Source organism: Zophobas morio, unplaced genomic scaffold (genome assembly GCF_036711695.1).
Source record: "Zophobas morio isolate AGI-343-1 ecotype UQ-CSIRO unplaced genomic scaffold, CSIRO_AGI_Zmor_V1 ptg000020l, whole genome shotgun sequence".
Lineage (NCBI taxonomy): Eukaryota > Metazoa > Arthropoda > Insecta > Coleoptera > Tenebrionidae > Zophobas > Zophobas morio.
The window spans coordinates 1,316,997-1,338,538 of NW_026972125.1; the positions used below are offsets into that span (position 1 = coordinate 1,316,997).

At 30.3% G+C, this 21,542-nt stretch overlaps 1 protein-coding gene across 1 annotated transcript; it reads left to right on the top strand.

Annotated features, from left to right (window-relative positions):
- The first annotated feature begins 4,230 nt into the window (after positions 1-4,230).
- LOC135131285 (uncharacterized) lies at positions 4,231-14,907 on the top strand. Its single transcript, XM_064058956.1, has 12 exons — positions 4,231-4,749; positions 4,801-4,948; positions 4,999-5,251; positions 5,301-5,411; positions 5,466-5,571; positions 5,622-5,745; positions 13,614-13,638; positions 13,692-13,884; positions 13,929-14,076; positions 14,129-14,492; positions 14,545-14,650; positions 14,697-14,907. The coding sequence occupies exons 1-12, from the start codon at positions 4,629-4,631 to the stop codon at positions 14,825-14,827; spliced, it is 1,830 nt and encodes a 609-aa protein (XP_063915026.1). The 5' UTR covers positions 4,231-4,628; the 3' UTR covers positions 14,828-14,907.
- The last annotated feature ends 6,635 nt before the right edge of the window (positions 14,908-21,542 follow it).

The following is a 21,542-nucleotide window of genomic DNA, read 5'->3' on the forward strand; positions in this document are numbered from 1 at the left end:
AAAACAAAAACGATAATTAATCTAAAGAGGACTGAAAAGGAAAAAAGCGACAAAAAAACCACAGGCGACAAAAATGCTTTAAATACTATAAGAAATTAAAAAAAAAGGTTAAAAAAAAGTTAAAATGCGACTACAAGAAATGACCAAAAAGTTCTAACAGAACAGTTTCAACTTCAAGAAGGACTCAAAAGTGGCAAAAAAAACAGAAAAAAGCGACAAAAAAGGCGTAAAAACGCTATAACAAACATGGGATAGAGACAAAAAACGCCAAAAAGAGCCAAAAACTAAAAAAAAATAGAAAAAAAGATAACAAAAAAGCTTGCAAATTTGTTGAAATGGACGATTAAAAATGAGGACAAAAAAAGCGGTTAAAAATATAAATCAAACATAGTATTAAAAAGAAGACAAAAAACCGCTAATGACGACGAAAAGGTCCAAAAAATTAAAAAAGCTAGAAAGAAAAAGAAAAAAAAGGTAGTGAAAAGACGAAAACAGATATGAACGGCAGTTAAAAAAGTAACAGAACGGTCAACAAAAGAAACGAAAAAAAGGCACCAAAAAAAAGAAAACACTAGGTGCCAAACAAAAAGACGATAAAAACTCCAAAAAATAAGACGATAATATGGACACGACAAAAAAAAGCTTCCCAAAAAAGGAAAATAAAGAATATTACTGATATGGCAGAAAGTAAAAAACGAAACGAAAAAACGATGAAAAAACGAAAAAATACACAAAATTGTCACAAAACATACAAAGAAGACCACAAAAAGCTGCAAAAACGCTACAAAAAACATATGGATTAAAAAGGAGACAAAAAAAGCTAAAAAAAGAGAAAAATAAGGTAACAAAAAGTTTCAGACCATTCGGTTTTGCAGAGAACAAAAAAAAGGTGACAAAATAGCGAAAAAAAGAAAAAAAATAAAAGACTACAAAAATCTACAAAAAAGATGATAATAGAAAGGCAACAAAAATAAGCGACAAAAAAAGCGAAAAAAAGACCAAACGTTGATACAAAAGCACAAAAATACTATAAAAATAAAAAAATAAATAAAAAATACAACTATAAAAAATAACGAAAAAAGTCCCAAAAGTGGCCAAAAAAGGCGAAAAAAACGACTTAAAACGACAAATAAAATGTTGAGATTCAAAATGGACAAAAAAGATGCCGAGAGGACCAAAAAAGGTCAAAAAAGAGCAAAATAAGGTGGCAAAAATATTATTCTTTGATAGTGATAAATCACAAATGTGGACCCAAAATATTTTATCCAACACAATTTAATTTTTTAGAAGAAATAAACAGATAAAATTAGATTAGCGATTTACCAAGCTTATGATAACCTTCAAAAGGAGACAAAAAAGGGTGACAAAAAAGCGATAAAGATGTGGAAAAGGTGTTGAAAAAGAGGACAAAAAAAATAACAGAAAAAACAAAAAAAAAGATGACAAAAAAAAAGATGATATACAAAGGCTAAAAAATAGGCAACAAAAAAAACGACAGAACGGTCAACAACAAAAAAAAAACGACAAAGAAAGCCACCAAAAGGGGTAACAAAAAATCCAAAAAAAAGGAGGAAAAAAAAATTACTAATGAGTGACAGAAAAGATAGGAAACAATCGATGAAAATGCGAAAAAATAACACAAAAAAGACAAAAAAAAGTGACAAAAAAACAAACAAGAAAACGAAAAAAAAAAATTAAAACGATAATATAAAGACAACAGAAAAACGAAAAATGGGACAAAAAGCTAAAAATACTATAAAAAATAAAAAAGATTACGAACAACTACAAGAAATGATCAAAAAACTCCAAAAGGCTGGTTTCAAAAAGAACTAAAAAGTGGCCAAAAAAGGCGTAAAAATGACAAAAAAAAAGAAAAAAACGACAAAGAACGAAAAAACCACTTACAAAAAGCTGTAAAAACGTTATTAAATACACACGGATTAAAAAGGAGAAAAAAACGCCAGAAAAGGACGAAAAGAAGGTCCAAAAAGGGCAAAAAAACCTCCAAAAAAGTGTGGAAAAAGGTAACAGAAATCTCAGAATATTCGGTTTTGCAGAAAACAAAAAATATCTAAAAAACGGAAAAAGAGCGATTAAAAAATGGGAAAAAAGTAACAAAAAAAGGCGTCCAATAAACAATCAAGAAAATGAGGAAAAAATAAAAACGAAAATATAAAGACGACAGAAAAAAGATAAAGGCGACAAAAAGCTCTCAAAAAAAAGGCAGAGGCGACAAAATTGAGTGACAAAAAAAGCGGAAGAAAACGGTCAAAAAGTGACAAAAAGCTAAAAATATTGTAAAAAAAAATGACAAATATCCAAAAAACAAAAAAAAGCTTCAAGGAAGAAGACAAAAAAAGATAGCAAAAAAAATGAAAACACAACAAAAATGTGGAAAAAAGAGTGCGGAAAAGAGGTAATTGAAAAAGGTGGACCAAAAAACGACAGAACGGTCAACAACAAAAAAAAACTACAAAGAAAGCCACCAAAAGGGGTAACAAAAAACCCAAAAAAGGGGAAAAAATATTACTAATGAGTGACAGAAAAGATAGGAAACAATCGATGAAAAAGCGAAAAAATAACACAAAAAAGACAAAAAAACTGACCCAAAAAACAAACAAGAAAACAAAAAAAAAACATAATATAAAGACAACAGAAAAACGAAAAATGGGACAAAAAGCTAAAAATACCATAAAAAATAAAAAAGATTAAAAACAACTACAAGAAATGATCAAAAAACTCCAAAAGGGTGGTTTCAAAGAGGACTAAAAAGTGGCGAAAAAGGCGAAAAAAACGACAAAAAAGCCACAAAAAGCTGTAAAAACGTTATTAAATACACAGAGACTAAAAAGGAGAAAAAAGCGCCAAAAAGGGACGCAAAAAGGTCCAAACGGTCAAAAAACTCCAAAAAAAGTGAGGAAAAAGGTAACAGAAGTCTCAGAACATTCGGTTTTGCAGAAAACAAAAAAAAAGGTGACAAAAAAATGAAAAAAGAAACGACAAAAATATCGAAAAAACGGAAACAGAACGATTAAAAAACGGGAAAAAAGTAACAAAAAAAAAGGCGTCCAATAAACAATCAAGATGATGAGGAAAAAATAAAGGCGACAAAATTGAGTGACAAAAAAAGCGGAAGAAAACGGCCAAAAAGTGACAAAAATGCTAAAAATATTTAAAAAAATGAAATAAAAATGACAAAATTTCAAAAGAACAAAAAAACAGCTTCAAAGAAGAAGACAAAAATGATAGCAAAAAAAAAATGAAAACACATAACAAAAATGTGGAAAAAAGAGTGCGGACAAGAGGTAATTGAAAAAGGTGAACAAAAAAACGACAGAACGGTCAACAACAAAAAAACGACAAAGAAAGCCACCAAAAGGGGCGACAAAAACACCCAAAAAAAAAGAAAAAAATATTACGAATGAGAAATTACTAAGGACAAAAAAAGTGACCAAAAAAACAAACAAGAAAACGAAAAAAATTAAAACGATAATATAAAGATGACAGAACAGACGAAAAAGCTACAAAAAAAGACAGAGGCGATAAAAATAAGAGACAAAAAAAGCTAAAAAAACTATAAAAATAAAAGAGTTAAAAAAAGTTGAAAAATACAATTACAATTTAAGTTAAATTTAATCATTTAAATGTGGTTGCCTAGAGTAAACAACCCAAGCGGATTCACAAACCATAAATATAGGAGTATGTTAGTTTATAAAATTTATAAATAACATTTATCATGCAAAATCTCGGTTAGGGTTTCTATCATCTAAACGACATTCCTAAAATACGTTCCATATTTGACAACAATCAGTGCGGTAGTTTCGGAATTGTGCATTTAATGATCGTCGACAGAGACCACAGATTGACGGAAACGGGACACTTACTTTTTCATACTGTGGAGGTCATTAAAAAGAAAAGTTGTTTTACATTTACTTTTGTAATAATTAATAAGCAATTGTGACGACATTCTTCCTCTGGCAAGCGTTTTTTCACAAGTCCGAACCTTAAAAAAAATAATTTAGAATCTAAACTATTTTAGGTTTCTATTTGTTCAGATCTCTGGTTTGTTTAGTCTTGTTTGTGATAAGGAAATTCAAACATTCAATGTCATCCGATTTCGTGCGGCGACTTATTTTGAACGATCAAGGCTTCCTTGTACTTTAATCGCTCATATCCTTGTTTTCGTTTAAACGAAATAAGTGGGATTATGTAAGATAAACATCAAAATAGAAACTATTTAGTATGTAGTAAATAACTGATAGGCTTGGAGATTGTGTTTTTTGCGTGTGTTAATTAACAAATCCGATAATGTCTTGTTTATCTGCGCACCAAAATTGCTCTTAACACAATGTGAAGTTTAAAGCTTAGTGACAGAATTCAATATAGACAATTTATACACCTTGACACTTACTATTTGATAGTTTTAGTCCGCAAATTTTTAAATTTTTTTAGTGTTCCGATTTTTTTGTGCAGACAATAAAATTACAACCATCAGTTGAGCCGGTTATATCAAGGACGCCTTATTTCACACTCCACCGCAACAGCAGTTTTATCAATAATAAAGCAACTTATCAGAATTATTTCATGTCCTGATAGCACACTCTTCATTACACCAAGCACAGTCCGACATGTCATTCAAGCTCGCTGACGTCCCTTCAATCTACTCCAAGGACCCAAAACTGAACAATGAAGACGTCGCTAAACTCGCAGAGTGGACGAAAACCCAGCCACACCTCCCCGAACTAGAAGGTAACCTCACCACCAAATTAACACACCCAGAATCACGAATATTCGTTTTAGAACTCCAGCTAATTCTGTTCCTCCACAGCTGCTACTACGACTTGGAGCACGCCAAAATCACGATCGAAAACTACTTCACAGCTCGAACCAGCTCAGATCTGTTCCAAAATGTGACCAAAGAGCTCGTAACCCGGACCCTAAACTCCTTGTAAGTGCAAATACAAAACCGTCTGGCTTATTGTCAATGTCAGTGTCAAGTTTCATAGCGTTTTTGCCGCGAAAAACGGCCGACGGTGACGCTGTCATGCTGATGAAAATCCTGGACAGTAGAGCGGAAGTTTACAACTGTCTGGACCACACGAAGGTGGTGGTGGCCCTCATCACTTTGTATTTTCACCAGTACGGGCCTGCGGATGGGTTGATCGTGGTCTACGACATGAAGGGCACTTCGATGGGTCATTTTTTGAAAATTAGTTTGTCGGTTTTGAAGCAATTTACGCATTTCGTGCAGGTATTGAAATTCGTTTTTTGGTAAAATTGTACCTAATTTTATTTTGTAGGAAGCGGCTCCTACGAGGATAAAGCACATCCATCACATTAACGCCCTTCCTATTACCGGACGACTGATGGCTTTAGTCAAGCCGTTCCTGAAGAAAGAACTCTACGAGAAGGTTGGTTGTTGACAATTTAACGCTTTTGATTTTCTATTTGGAATTTGTGTTCAGGTGAAATTTCATGCCGATTCGATCGAAACGTTTTACGAGTTTGTGCCAAAGGAGTGTTTACCGGAGGACTATGGAGGCGTGCTTCCGTCTATCAAAGACCTGAGGGGTATTAGGATTTGTGTTGTGTTAATTGTTTATTTGTTTGATTGATTTTAGAAAAGAATGTTGAAAATGTTCTGAATAGTTGGGAGTTTTTTAAATGGCACGATAAGCAGAAAGTCGACGACAGGAAGAGGGTCAAGAAAGAAAGGGGTTTTTTTGGGAGGATGTTTCATTCGTCGTAGTCTCAGTTGATTTGTGATAAAGATTTGTGTTCTGAAGAAACCTTAAATGTAATAATAAAATAATGAAGTTTGGTGTCAAATTGTACATAATTTTTGACAAATTCAAAATTTTCAGGATGTTTTCAAAAAAATGGTTAAAATAAGTTCAATCAATCGAAAATTGGTGTCAAATTGCAGATAATCTCTCTCTAATTACCAATCCGAAGTCGTCGTCTTGACATCTATTCAAATAAACGTGAAAAATGAATTCAAAATTTTCAAATTTTGGAAAAAAGTTATAAAATGGGTTCAATCTATCGAAAATTAGTGTGAAACTACAGCTAACCTTTCGCTAATTTATGAATCCGACGTCGCCGTCGCTATATCTATTCAAATTAATGTGATAATTCAGTTCAAAATTTTCAAAATATTTCCAAAAAAAATGTTAAAATGAGTTCAATCCATCGAAAATTGGTGTCCAGTTGTAGGTAATCTTCCGCTAGTTAAGAATCCGAAGTCACCGTCGTGACATTTATTCAAATAAACGTGGAAAGTGAATTAACAATTTTCAAAAATTTTCCAAAAAAATTGTTAAAATGGCTTCAATCGTTCGAAAATTGGTGTCAACTTGTTGATAATTTTTCGATAATTACGATCCCGAAATCGTTGTTGTGACAACGATTCAAATAAACGTGACAATCGAATTCAAAATTTTCAAAATTTTTCCAAAAAAATTGTTAAAATTGGTTCAATCCATCGAAAATTAGTGTCAAATTGTAGGTAATCTTTGGCTAATTACGACTTCGAAATTGCCGTGGTGACAATTATTCAAATAAACGTGAGAAATAAATTCAAAATTTTCCAAATTTTTCCAAAAAAATGCTTAAAATAAATTTTATTTTTAAGTCGCCGTTGTGACATCTGTTCAAATAAACGTGTAAAGTGAACTCAAAATTCTCAAAAAATTTCCAAAAAAATGGTGAAACTACGTTCAATCGCTTGAAAATGGGAGTCAAATAGTAGATAATCTTTCGCTAATTATGAATCCGTGACATCTATTCAAATAAACGAGAAAAATAAATTCAAAATTGTCAAAAATTTTCCAAAAAATTGTTAAACTGAGTTCGATCGATCGAAAATTGGTGTCAAATTGTAGATAATCTTTGGTTAATTACGAATCCAAAATGGCCGTCGCAACCTCCTTTCCTATAAACGTGAAAACTGAATTCAAAATTTTTAGAATTTTTACAAAAAATTGCGTAAAATGAATTTAATCAACTGAAAATTGTTATCGAACTGTAGATAATCTTTCACTAATTAAGAATCCGAAATCGCCGTAATGACTTCTATTCCAATAAACGTGGAAAGAAAATTGAAAATTTGCAAAAGTTTTCCAAAAAAATGGTTAAAATGAGTTCAGTGTATCGAAAATTGGTGTCAAATTGTAGATATTGTTTCGGTAATTACGAATCCGAAATCGCCTACGTGCCATCGCTTCAAATAAGCGTGAAAAGTGAATTAAAAATTTTTTAAATTTTTCCAAAAAAAAATTGTTAAAATGGGTTCAATGAATGGAAAATTGGTGTCCAATTGTAGGTAACTTTCGTTAATTAGGAATCCGAAATCGCAGTCGTGACATCGCTTCAAATAAACGTGAAAAGTGAATTAAAATTTTTCATAATTTTTCCAAAAAAAATGTTAATATGAGTTCAATAGATCGGAAATTGGTGTCAAATTGTAGACAATTTTTCGCTAATTACGAATCTGGGATCATCGTCGTGACATTTGTTCAAATAAATATGAAAAGTGTACTCAAAATTTTCAAAAATTTTCCAAAAAAATGGTTAAAATGCATTTAATCGATCGAAAATTGGTGTCAAATTGTAGATAATCTTTCGCTAATTACGAATCCGAAATCGCCTTCGTGACATCTATTCAAATAAACGTGAAATTTGAACTCAAAGTATTCAAAATGTTTCTAAAAAAATGGTTAAAGTAAGTTCAATCCCTAGAAAATTGCTGTTAAACTATAAATAATCTTTCAGTAATTAAGAATCCGAAATAGCAGTCGTGACATCTATATAATAAACGTAGCAAATGAATTCAAAATTTTCAAGATGTTTTCAAAAAAATGGTTAAAATAAGCTCAATCAATTGAAAATTGGTGTCAAATTGTAGATAATCTCTCTCTAATTACCAATCCGAAATCGTCGTCTTGAGATCTATTCAAATAAACATGAGAAGTGAATTCAAAATTTTCAAAATTTTTCCAAAAAAATTGTTAAAATTGATTCACTACATCGAAAATTGGTGTTAAATTGTAGGTACTCTTTCGCTAATTACAAATCTAAAATTACCGTCGTAATTTCTATTCAAATCAACGTGAAAAGTAAACTCAAAATTTTTCAAAATTTTCCAAAAAAATGGTTAGACTACGCTCTATCGCTTGAAAATTGGTGTCAAACTGTAGATAATTTTTCGCTAATTACGAATCCGAAGTCGCCGTCACCACATCTATTCAAATAAACGTGAAAAGTGAAATCAAAATTTAAGAAAAAATCCAAAAAAATGGTTCAACTACGTTCCATCACTTGAAAATTGGTGGCAAATTGTAAATAATCTTTCGCTAATTACGAATCCGAAATCGCCGTCCTGATTTCTATTCAAATAAACGTGACTTTTCCAAAATTTTTCCAAAAAAATTGTTAAAATAGGTTCAATCGATCGAAAATTGGTGTCAAATTCTAGATAATCTTTGGTTCATTACGAATCCGAAATCGCCGTTGCAACCTCCTTTCCAATAAACGTGAAAACTGAATTCCAAATTTTCAAAATTTTTCAAAAAAAATGCGTAAAATGAGTTCAATCAACTGAAAATTGTTGTCAAATTGTAGGTAATATTTTGTTAATTACGAATCCGAAATCGCCGTCGTGATTTCTATTCAAATAAACGTGAAAAATGAATTCAAAATTTTCAAAATTTTTCCAAACAAATGGTTAAAATGAGTTCAATGGATCGAAAATTTGTGTCAAATTGCAGATAATCTTTCGCTAATTACTAATCCGAAATCACTGTCTTGATATCTATTCAAATAAACGTAAAAATTGAGTTCAAAATTTTCAAAATTTTTCCAAAAAAAATGTCAAATTGGTTCAGTCTATCGAAAATTGGTGTCGAATTGTAGATAATCTTTCCCTAATTACTAATCCGCAATCGCCTTTACGACATCTATTTAAAAAAACGTGAAAAGTGAATTCAAAATATTTAATTTTTTTTCCAAAAAAATGATAAAATGGCTTTAATTGATCGACAATCGGTGTCAAACTGTAGACAATCATTCACTAATTACTAATCCGAAATCACCGTCGTGACATCTATTCAAATAAACATGAAAAGTGAATTCAAAATTTTCAAAATATTTCCAAAAAAATGGTTAAAATAAGTTCAATCCAACCAAAGTTGGTCTCAAATTGAACATGATTTTTGCTAATTACGAAACCGAAATCGTCGTCACCACATATATTCGAATAAATGTGAAAAGTACACTCAAAATTTTCAAAATTTTTCCAACAAAGATATTAAAATGAGTTCAATCTATCGAAAATTGGTTTCAAATTGTAGTTAATTTTTCGCTAATTACAAATCCGAAATCGCCGTCGTAATTTCTATTCAAATAAACGTAACAAGTGAATTCAAAATTTTCAAAATTTTTCCAAAAAAGTTATTAAAATGAGTTCAATCGATCGAAAATGTGTCAAATCGTAGATAATCTTTCGCTAATTACGAATCCAAAATCGCCATTGTGACAGATTCTAATAGACGTAAAAACCAAATTCAAAATTCCCAAAAATTTTCAAAAAAATGGTTAAAATGGGTTCAATCGACCCAAAATTGGTGTCAAATTGTAGGTAATCTTTGGCTAATTACGAATCCGAAATCACTGTCTTGACATCTATTCAAATAAATGTGAAAAATGTACTCAAAATTTTCAAAATTTTTCCAAAAAAATTGTTAAAATGATTCAGTCGATCGAAAATTGGTGTCAAATTATAGATAATTTTTCGCTAATTACTAATCCGACCTCACTGCCGGGACGTCTATTCAAATAAACGTGAAAAGTGAATTCAAACTTTTCAAAATTTTTCCAAAAAAATGGTTACAATGGGTTCAATCAACCAAAAATTGGAGTCAAATTGCAGATCATCTTTCGTTAATTACGAATCTTAAATCGCCGTCACCACATCTATTCAAATTAACGTGAAAAGTGAATTCAAAATTTTCAAAAATTTTCCAAAAAAATTGTTAAAATGATTCAGTCGATCGAAAATTGGTGTCAAATTGTAGATAACTTTTCGCTAATTACGAATCCGAAATCACTGTCTTGACATCTATTGAAATAAATGTGAAAAATGTACTCAAAATTTTCAAAATTTTCCAAACAAATAATTCAAATAAGTTCAATCGATCGAAAATTGGGGTCAGATTGTAAATGATCTTTCGGTAATTACGAATCCGAAATCGGCGTCTTCGCATCTATTCAAATAAACGTGAAAATTGATTTCAAAATTTTAAAAAAAATCCAAAAAAAAAGTAAAATAAGTTCAATCGATCGAAAATTGGTGCCAAATTGTAGATAATCTTTCGCTAATTACGAATCCGAAATTGCCGGCGTGATTTCTATTCAAATAAACGTGAAAATTGAATTCCAAAATTTTCTAAATTTTTCCCCAAAAAAAAAATAGTAAAATAGGTTCTGTCGACCGAAAATTGGTGCCAAATTGTAGATAGTCTTTGGTTAACTACTAATCCGAAATCACCGGCGTGATTTCTATTCAAATAAACGTGAAAAATGAATTCAAAATTTCCAAAATTTTTCCAAAAAAATCATTAAAATGGGTTCAATCCATCGAAAATTGGTGCCAAATTGTAGATAATCTTTCGCTAATTAAGAATCCGAAATCGCCGTCACCACATCTATTCAAATGAACTTGAAAAGTGAACCCAAAATTTTCAAAATTTTCCAAAAAATGGTTCAACTACGTTCAATCGCTTGAAAATTGGTGTTAAATTGTAGATGATCTTTCGCTAATTATAAATACAAAATAGCCGTGATGTCTATTCAAATAAACGTGACAATTGAACTCAAAATTTTCAAAATGTTTCCAAAACATTGTTAAAATGATTCAATCGACCGAAAATTGGTGTGAAATTGTAGGTAACCTTTCGGTAATTACGAATCCAAAATCGGCGTTGTGACATCTATCCAAATTAAGGTGACAAGCGAATTCAATATTTTCAAAATTTAAAAAAAAATGGTTAAAATAAGATCAATCGAACCAAATTTGGTGTCAAATTGAAAACGATCTTTCGCTCATTACGAAACCGAAATCATCGTCACCATATATATTCAAATAAACGTGAAAAGTGAATTCAAACTATCCAAAATATTTGCAAAAAAATGGTTACAATGGGTTCAATCGATCAAAAATTGATCTCAAATTGCAGATAAATAATCTTTCGCTAATTACGAATCTGAAATCGCCGTCACCGCATTTATTCAAATAAACGTGAAACGTGAACTCAAAATTTTCAAAATTTTTCCAAAAAAATGTTAAAATAAGTTCAATCCATCGTAAATTGGTGCCAAATTGTAGAAAATCTTTCGCAAACTACGAATCCGAAATCGTCGTGGTGACATCGTTTCAAATAAACGTGAAAATTGAATTCAAAATTTTCAAAATTTTTCAAAAAAAATTGTTAAAATGTGTTCATTCGTTCAAAAATTGGTATCAAATTGTAGATAATCTATTGCTAATTACGAATCCGGAATCGCCGTCGTGACATCTATTCAATTAAACGTGACAAATGAAACCAATATTTTCAAAATTTTTCCAAAAAAAGTTAAAATGGATTCAATCGATCGAAAATTCGTGTCAAATTGTAGATAATCTTTGGCTAACAAATCCGAAATCGCCTTCGTGATTTCTATTCAAATAAACCTGAAAAGTGAATACAATATTTTCAAAATTTTTCCAAAAAAATTGTTAAAATTAGTTCAGTCGATCGAAAATTGGCGGCAAATTGTAGATAATCTTTCGCTAATTACGAATCCGAAATCGCCGTCGTGACATCTATTCAATTAAACGAAAAAATTAATTGTAAAATGTGTTCAACCGATCAAAAATTAGTGTCAAATTGCAGATAATCTTTCGCTAATTACGAATCCGAAATTGCCGTCACCACATCTATTCAAATAAACGTGAAAAGTGAATTCAAAAGTTTTCAAAATCTTTCCAAAAAAATCTTAAAATAGGTTTAATCGATCCAAAATTGGTGTCAAATTGTAGATAATCTTTCGCTAATTACGAGTCTGAAATTGCCATTGGACATCTATTCAAATAAACGTGAAACGTGGATTCACAATTTTCCAAATTTTTCCAAAAGATGCTTAAAATAAGTTCAGTCGATCGAAAATTGGTAGCAAATTGTAGATAATCTTTTGCTAAATACGAATCCAAAATCGCCATCGTGACGTAAATACTAATAGACGTGAAAACTAAATTCAAAATTTCCCAAATTTTCAAAAAAAATGGTTACATTGGGTTCAATCGACCCAAAATTGGTATCAAATTGTAGATAATCTTTCGCTAATTACGAATCCGAAATTGCCGTTGTGACATCAATTCAAATAAAGGTGAAAAATAAACACAAAGTTATTAAAATGGGTTCAATCCATTGAAAATTGGTGGCAAATTGTAGGTAATCTCTTGCTAATTACGAATCCGAAATAGCTCTCGTGACATCTATTCAATGGAATTCAAAATTTTCAAAATTTTTCCAAAAAAAATCGTTGAAATGGGTTCAATCTATCTAAAATTATTGTCAAATTGTGGGTAGCCTTTTGCTAATTATAAATCCGAAATCGCCGTCGTCACATCTGTTCAAATAAACGTGAAAAGTGAAGTCAAAATTTCTTAAATTTTTCCAAAAAATGGTTGAAATGACTTCAAACGATCGAAAATTGGCGTCAAGTTGTAGATAATCTCCCGCTAATTAAAAATCCGAAATCGCCGTCGTAAGGTCTATTCGAATAATCGTAAAAAGTGTATTCAAAATTTTCAAAATTTAACCAAAAAAATTGTTAAAATGAGTTCAATCGATCGAAAGTTGGTGTCAAATTGTATATAATCTTTGGCGAATTACGAATCAGAAATCGCCATCGTGACATTTATTCAAATAAAAGTGAAAAATAAACTCAAAATTTTCAAAATTTTTTCAAAAAAATGGTTAAACTGCGTTATTATTATACTAAACCCGGCCCACCCGCCCTCTATTTTCTTAGAGGAATTTCATTTGCCAAAATCAGTCTTATCCTAAGAGATACTAGCCCCGCCCACTCACCCTCTCTTTTCTTAGAGGGTATGTCATTTGCCAAAATCAGTCTTATCCTATCTAGTAGCTGCTAAGATAAAACCGACTTTGGCGAATGAGATACCTTCTAAGAAAAGAGAGGGTGGGTGGGTGGGGCTAGTAGCTGCTAAGATAAAACTGATTTTGGCAAATGGCATACTCTATAAAAAAGAGAGTCTCGCCCACCAGCCCTCAATTTTCTGAAGAGTTAATCCGCCATTTTCCAAACACCCGGTATATACTGCTGTTTTTAGAAATCTACCATTATTATAAAGAAAAGAAAACGCTGAAAAGCATATTCGCGTAATTTTAAATGAAAAAAAACAGACACAAAACAAAATTAAAAATAAATATAAATAAAATACATCTCCGATTAAAAACCGTTTAATAAAATATGCAACATTTCGAGGTCACCTTAAGTATTAACACGAATAAAAATCATTAAATCATGATAAACTCTTTCGCAATAACAAGTTTATATTTAGGTGAATGTGAAAGAGTGAGATACCATCCACGTTCAAAGTTTTAACGTCAACGCAAACTAGGTATTAGCAGAAACACATTAAACTGATTGCCCTTTTAACCAGGAGGTACGTATACAGTGTCACCACCAGTGGGAAAAAAATGCTTCCAAACTCGCCCACCATCTCACAAATCTACACCGAAAACCCAACCCTCAAAAAACAAGACGTAGACACCATATTTACATGGCTACAAACACAACCCCACCTACCACACCTAACAGGTAACTCAAAAACCACAACAAAACCAAAATCACCAAATTTTCAGAATTCCAGATAATTTTGTTCCTCCATAGCTGCTACCACGAAACCGAAGCCACCAAAACCACCATCGAGAATTACTTCATCCTTCGAACGAGCTCGAGTTTGTTTCAAAGCGGCAACGAAGAGCAAATCCGACGAGTTTTCTCCTCTTTGTAACGCTATACTTCTATAATAGTCAAACTTTCACTTGATTTTTTCGTTCAGTTTTATAGGAATCCTGCCGAAACAAACACCAGAGGGGTTTGTTGTTCTGTTGGTTAAAATATTGGACTCGAGTCCCGATAAGTTCGTGTGTGACGAAGTAATCAAAATGTTGATAATGGTCGTATGCTTAAATTGTCACCAGAATGGTTTATCAAACGGACTTGTCATACTATACGATTCTGAGGGAACCGGTTTCGGACACTTGTTTAAGATGAGTTTGACAGCAGTCAGGCAAGTTCTTCAGTTTTTACAGGAAGCGGCGCCTACGAGGCTCAGAAACATCCACTACATTAACGCAGTACCGGTGCTTAAGCCCTTGATAGCTTTGGCGAAGCCTTTTATGAAGAGGGAAATTGCGGAATCGGTAAATAATACAGAATTTGCAATTTTATAAGCTGGTATTTGTTTATTTATAGATGATAATCCACACTCGTTATAAAGAATCTTTGTATGGATATATTCCGAAAGAGTGTCTACCAGAAGAGTACGGTGGAGAACTTGGACCCATGATGGAACTACACGGTACGACTAAAATAACACAAAGTGAATTCTTTAAATACAATTTTAGACAAGAATGTGGAGAATGTTGTCGAACAACACGATTTTTTTGAGTGGCATGATGGTCAAAGGGTTGATGAAACGAAAAGGGCGGTGAAAGAAAGAGGATTTTTTGGAAATTTGCATTTTTTCGGAAAATAGGAGGTTTTATTTTTGACTGACATGAAGAGAAAAAACACGCCTGGAATATTTTAGGGCCTGTATATGTATTTTTTTTTTAATAAACACATTTTATTGATTATTTATTATCACTACATAGTGTAAAACAATTCGAAGAACTGAAGAAGTGAAAGATCGAAACTTTGGAAAATCGAGAAACGGGAAAATCAAAAAATAGATTAATTGAAAAATCGGAAAACCGAAAATTCAGAAATGTCAATATTTGAAAAATTAAAAAATATTGAAGAACTGAAAAATCGAAAAGTCAAAAAATCTACAAATCGAGAGATCGAAACTCGACAATTAAAAAAATTGGAAAATTGAAAAATCGGATAATTCAAAAATCGAAACATCGAAAAGCCAAAAAGTAAAAACTCAAATTTCAAATTTCGAATTGAAAAATAGAAAAACCCTGAAATATCGAAAAATCGAACTAATAAAATTTTCCGCTAAATTTTCGAAATTTTATTAAATACATTATTTTTCTAGTAGATTCCGAGCCGCAGAAGTCACTTTCGACCTCATCTCTTGGATAACTCCAACCGTTTTTCCAAAACCACCTTTTGAGATAAAAATCTGGAAATTCCGACCAATTTTTGACGAAATTTTCAAATTCCAAATTTCAAATTTTAAATTTCAAACTTCAAACTTCAAATTTAAAATTTCATATTTCAAATTTCATATTTCAAATTTCATATTTCAAATTTCATATTTCAAATTTCATATTTCAAATTTCATATTTCAAATTTCATATTTCAAATTTCATATTTCAAATTTCATATTTCAAATTTCATATTTCAAATTTCATATTTCAAATTTCATATTTCAAATTTCATATTTCAAATTTCATATTTCAAATTTCATATTTCAAATTTCATATTTCAAATTTCATATTTCAAATTTCATATTTCAAATTTCATATTTCAAATTTCATATTTCAAATTTCATATTTCAAATTTCATATTTCAAATTTCATATTTCAAATTTCATATTTCAAATTTCATATTTCAAATTTCATATTTCAAATTTCATATTTCAAATTTCATATTTCAAATTTCATATTTCAAATTTCAGATTTCACATTTCAAGAGTCAAGTTTCAAAATTAAAACTTTCAAGTTTCAAAATTAAAAGTTTCAAGTTTCAAGTTTCAAACTTCAAGCTTCCAAGTTTCAACTTTCAGATTTCAAATTTCAGATTTCAGCTTTCAGATTTTAGATTTTACGAATTCACGAAATCTAAAAGTTAAAAAACGAAAAACTAAAATTCTAAAAAATAAAAATCAAAAAATCGAACAATCCAAAACCGAAAAATTGAAAAATACAAGGAAAATTGAAGAATCGAAAAATTGAAAAATCACAAAATTTAACCAAATATCCAAAAATTGGGAAATTAAAAATTGAAAAATTGAGAAATCGAAAAGTCAAAAAAAGTAAAATCGAAAAAATGAGCTGAAGAACTGAAAGATCGAAACTGTGGGAAGTGGCGAAACGTGTAAATCAAAAAATAGTTTAATTGGGGAATCGGAAAACTGAAAATTCAGGAACGTCAAAATTTGAAAAATTCAAAAATATTGAAGAACTGAAAAATCGAAAAGTCGAAAAATTTAAAATTTAAAATTTAAAATTTAAAATTTTGAAAAATTAAAATATCGTAAAATTGAAAAATGGAGAAATCTAAACATCAAAAAATCAAAAAAAATAAAAATTCAAAAAATCAAGTGTCAAGTGTCAAGTCTCAAGGTCTCGACTCTCAAGTCTTAAGTCTCAAGTTTCAAATTTCAAGTGTCAAGTTTCAAGTTTCAAGTTTCAGGTTTAAGGTTTCAGATTTCACAAATTCACAATTTCAAGTCTCAAATCTCAAGTGTCAAGTGTCATGGTCTCAAGTCTCAAGTCTCAAGCTTCAAGTTACAAGATTCAAGTTTCAGGTTTCAAATTTTAGATTTCAGCTTTCAGATTTCAGATTTCACGAATTCACGAATTCACGAAATCTAAAGGTTAAAAAACGAAAAACTAAAAATCTAAAAAAAAATCAAAAAATCGAAAAATCCAGAACTCGAAAAATTGAAAAATACAAGAAAAATTGAAGAATCGAAAAATTGGCAAATCGCAAAATTTAACGAAATATCCAAAAACTGGGAAATTAATAATTGAAAAATTGAGAAATTGAAGTCAAAAAAAGTAAAGTCTAAAAATTGAACTGAAGGACTGGAAGATCGAAACTTTGGGAAGTCGAGAAACGGGAAAATCAAAAAATAGATTAATTGAGGAATCGGTAAAACTGAAAATTCAGAAACGTCAAAATTTGAAAAATTAAAAAATATTGAAGAACTAAAAAATCGAAAAGTCGAAAAATTTAAAATTTTAAACTTTGAAAAATTAAAATATCGTAAAATTGAAAAATGGAGAAATCTAAACATCAAAAAATCAAAAAAATCAAGTGTAAAAGTGTCAAGTCTCAAGGTCTCAAGTCTCAAGCGTCAAATGTCAAGTTTCAAATGTCAAGTTTCAGGTTACAGATTTCAGGTTTAAGGTTTCATATTTCAGAATTCACGAATCCAAGAACTCATGAATTCACAATTTTAAGTTTCAAGTTTCAAATTTCAGGTTTAAGGTTTCAGATTTCACGAATTCACAAATTCACAATTTCAAGTCTCAAATTTCAAGTGTCAAGTGTCAAGGTTTCAAGTCTCAAGTTTCAAATTTCAGGTTTCACATTTCACATTTCACGTATTCACAAATTCACAATTTGAAGCCTCAAATTTCAAGTGTCAAGTGTCAAGGGCTCAAGTCTCAAGTCTCAAGTCTCAAGTTTCAAGTTTTAAATTTCAAATGTCAAGTTTCCGGTTTCAGGTTTCAAGATTAAGGTTTGATATTTCAGATTTCAGAATTCACGATTTCACGAATTCAGGAATTCAAGAATTCGCGAATTCAAGAATTCAAGAATTCAGGAATTCAAGAGTTTAGAAATTCAAGAATTCAGGAATTCAAGAATTCACGAATTCACAATTTCAAGTTTCAAGTTTCCAATTTCAGGTTTCATATTTCACATTTCACATTTTGAATTGAAAAATAGAAAAACCCTGAAATATCGAAAAATTAAGTAGGTAATGGAAAGTCGAAAAATCGAGAAAAGGTGGAAAAATTAACTACAACCGTTTTTCCAGAATCGCTTTCTGAAATTAAAGTCTATTCGAATTACGACAATTTTTGACGAAATTTTCATATTCCACATTTCAAATTTTAAATTTCATATTTCAGATTTTAGATTTCAGATTTCAGACTTCAGGTTTCGGGTTTCACGAATTCACGAAATCGAAAAGTTAAAAACGAAAAACTGAAAATCTAAAAAATTAAAATCAAAAAATCGAAAAATCCAGAACTCGAAAAATTTAAAAATACAAGAAAAATCACTAAATTTAACGAAAAATTCAAAAATTGGGAAGTTAAAAAATTGAAGAATTGAGAAATTGAAAACTCAAAAATGTAAAGTCAAAAAATTGAAGAAATCAAGAACTGAATGATCGAAACTTTGGGAGTCGAGAAACGAGAAAATCAAAAAATAGATTAATCGAGAAATCGGAAAACTGAAAATTCAGAAACGTCAAAATTTGAAAAATTTAAAAATATTGAAGAACTGAAAAATCGAAAAGTCGAAAAATTAAAGTAAAATGGAGAAATCTAAATATCAAAAAATTGGTCTAAAGAGTTTAGACAGTACTTCCCTCGCTGTCGGAAACGTGACGACTGCATGTCTATTATGTTTCTTTTTTCGCAGTAGATTTCATTTTTTTTTGAGTCACCCGGTATATGCAAATTCAAAAAATATGAATGGAATGATAAATTACAAGTACAGACTCATCATATTTTGTATACTCTAGATAGGATTTATTCGGCAAATTTTCGAGCTGACGTCATCAAGTTTTTGGAGGGGATAAGCAAATATATTTTGACTAAACATTTATTATGCTCTTTATAACCTTAAAACATCTGCAAGATGTCAGAGCATTCCGTTTTGTAGTTCCTGATTAAATCAATAAAATATATTTACGCATTCATTAATTTTTTTGAGTCACTCTGTATATGCAAATCCAAAAAATATGAATGGAGTGATAAATGACAAGTCCAGGCTCATCATATTTTGTACATTTTAGATATGATTTATTCGGCAAACTTTCGAGCTGACGTCATCAAGTTTTTGGAGGGGATAAGCAAATATATTTTGACTAAACATTTATTATGCTCTTTATGACCTTAAAACATCTGCAAGATGTCAGAGCATTCCGTTTTGTAGTTCCTGATTAAATCAATAAAATATATTTACGCATTCATTAATTTTTTTGAGTCACCCTGTATATGCAAATCCAAAAAATATGAATGGAGTGATAGATCACAAGTACAGACTCATCATATTTTGTACATTTTAGATATGATTTATTCCACAAACTTTTGAGCTGACGTCATCAAGTTTTTGGAGGGGATAAGCAAATATTTTTTGACTAAAGATTTATGATGGTCTTTATAGCCTTAAAACATCTGCAACATTTCAAAGCATTCTGGTTAGCAGATTAAAAATTAAATTTCAAAATGTTGTTTTATAATTTTGATTTTTTTTCCAAAAATCTGGACGTTTCGGGTGAAAAGTCGATTCAGAGTTGTAAACTACATGTGTAGGACTATGTTATTTTATACAATTGAAAACCCATTTACTATGTACAATTTTGAAGTGACGTCATCGCTTTAGTGGTGGGGATGATTAGACAAATTTTGGTTAGCGTTTTACCATCTACATGATATTCTTAATATAAGTACAAAATTTCACAACAATCGGTCGAGTACTTTCGGAGATTATCTGTCTAATAAAAATCCGGGACAACAGACGGACAGACGGACGGACAGACGGACGGACAGACGGACGGACAGACGGACGGACAGACGGACGGACAGACGGACGGACAGACGGACGGACAGACGGACGGACAGACGGACGGACAGACGGACGGACAGACGGACGGACAGACAGACGGAAATGGGAGACCTATTTCTTCGTCTTCTAGGGGTCATGAAAGATCGAGAAAACGTAAAAGTAGAGAGTCGGCCGACGGACTCGATTACAATACTTCCTTTGCTTACGCTCGGGAAGTAAAAATCAGAAAAATAAAAATTCAAAAACTCGTCGATTAAAAAATTGGAAAATTGAGAAATCTAAAAACTGAAAAATCGAAACTTAGAGAAGTCCAGAAATGGAAAAATCAAAAATAAATTAATTGAGAAATCGAAAAACTGAAAAATACAAACACCGAAAAAGTGAAAAATAAATATCGTAAAATTCAAAAATCGAGGAATCCAAACGTCAAAAAATCAGAAAATAAAAATTCGAAAATCTAAAATTTAAAAATGGAAAAATTGAAAAATCAAGAAATCGAAACTCCAGAATTTAAAAAATCGAAAAATCGGATAACTGAAAAATCGAAACATCGAAAAATTCAAAAAATGAGACATCGAGAAATCGAAAAATTAGAGAAAAAGTTAAAAATTGAAAAATTGATGAATCGAGAGATTGAACAATCGAAACATCGAAACCTCTGAATTCGATAAACCATAAAATTGAAAAATCGAAAAATTTGAAAATCGAAAATTTAAAAATTTTGAAAATTTGACGAAAAATTGAAAATCCAAAAAGTAAAAAATCCAGAAATCAAAAAATCCAGGAGTCCAAAAATCGAAAAATCGAAATATTGAAAAATCCAAAACTGAAAGAAATATCCAAAAATTAAAAAATCGAAAAATTGAAAAATCGAAACTTAGAGAAGTCCAGAAATGGAAAAATCAAAAATAAATTAATTGAGAAATCGAAAAACTGAAAAATACAAACACCGAAAAAGTGAAAAATAAATATCGTAAAATTCAAAAATCGAGGAATCCAAACATCAAAAAATCAGAAAATAAAAATTCGAAAATCTAAAATTTAAAAATGGAAAAACTGAAAAATCGAGAAATCGAAACTCCAGAATTTAAAAAATCGAAAAATCGGATAACTGAAAAATCGAAACATCGAAAAATTCAAAAAATGAAACATCGAGAAATCGAAAAATTAGAGAAAACGTTAAAAATTGAAAAATTAATGAATCGAGAGATTGAACAATCGAAACATCGAAACCTCTGAATTCGATAAATCATAAAATTGAAAAATCGAAAAATTTGAAAATCGAAAATTTAAAAATTTTGAAAATTTGACGAAAAATTGAAAATCCAAAAAGTAAAAAATCCAGAAATCAAAAAATCCAGGAGTCCAAAAATCGAAAAATCGAAATATTGAAAAATCCAAAACTGAAAGAAATATCCAAAAATTAAAAAATCGAAAAATTGAAAAATCGAAACTTAGAGAAGTCCAGAAATGGAAAAATCAAAAATAAATTAATTGAGAAATCGAAAAACTGAAAAATACAAACACCGAAAAAGTGAAAAATAAATATCGTAAAATTCAAAAATCAAGGAATCCAAACATCAAAAAATCAAAAAATAAAAATTCGAAAATCTAAAAATTAAAAATGGAAAAACTGAAAAATCGAGAAATCGAAACTTCAGAATTTAAAAAATTGAAAAATCGGATAACTGAAAAATCGAAACATCGAAAAATTCAAAAAATGAGACATCGAGAAATCGAAAAATTAGAGAAAAAGTTAAAAATTGAAAAAT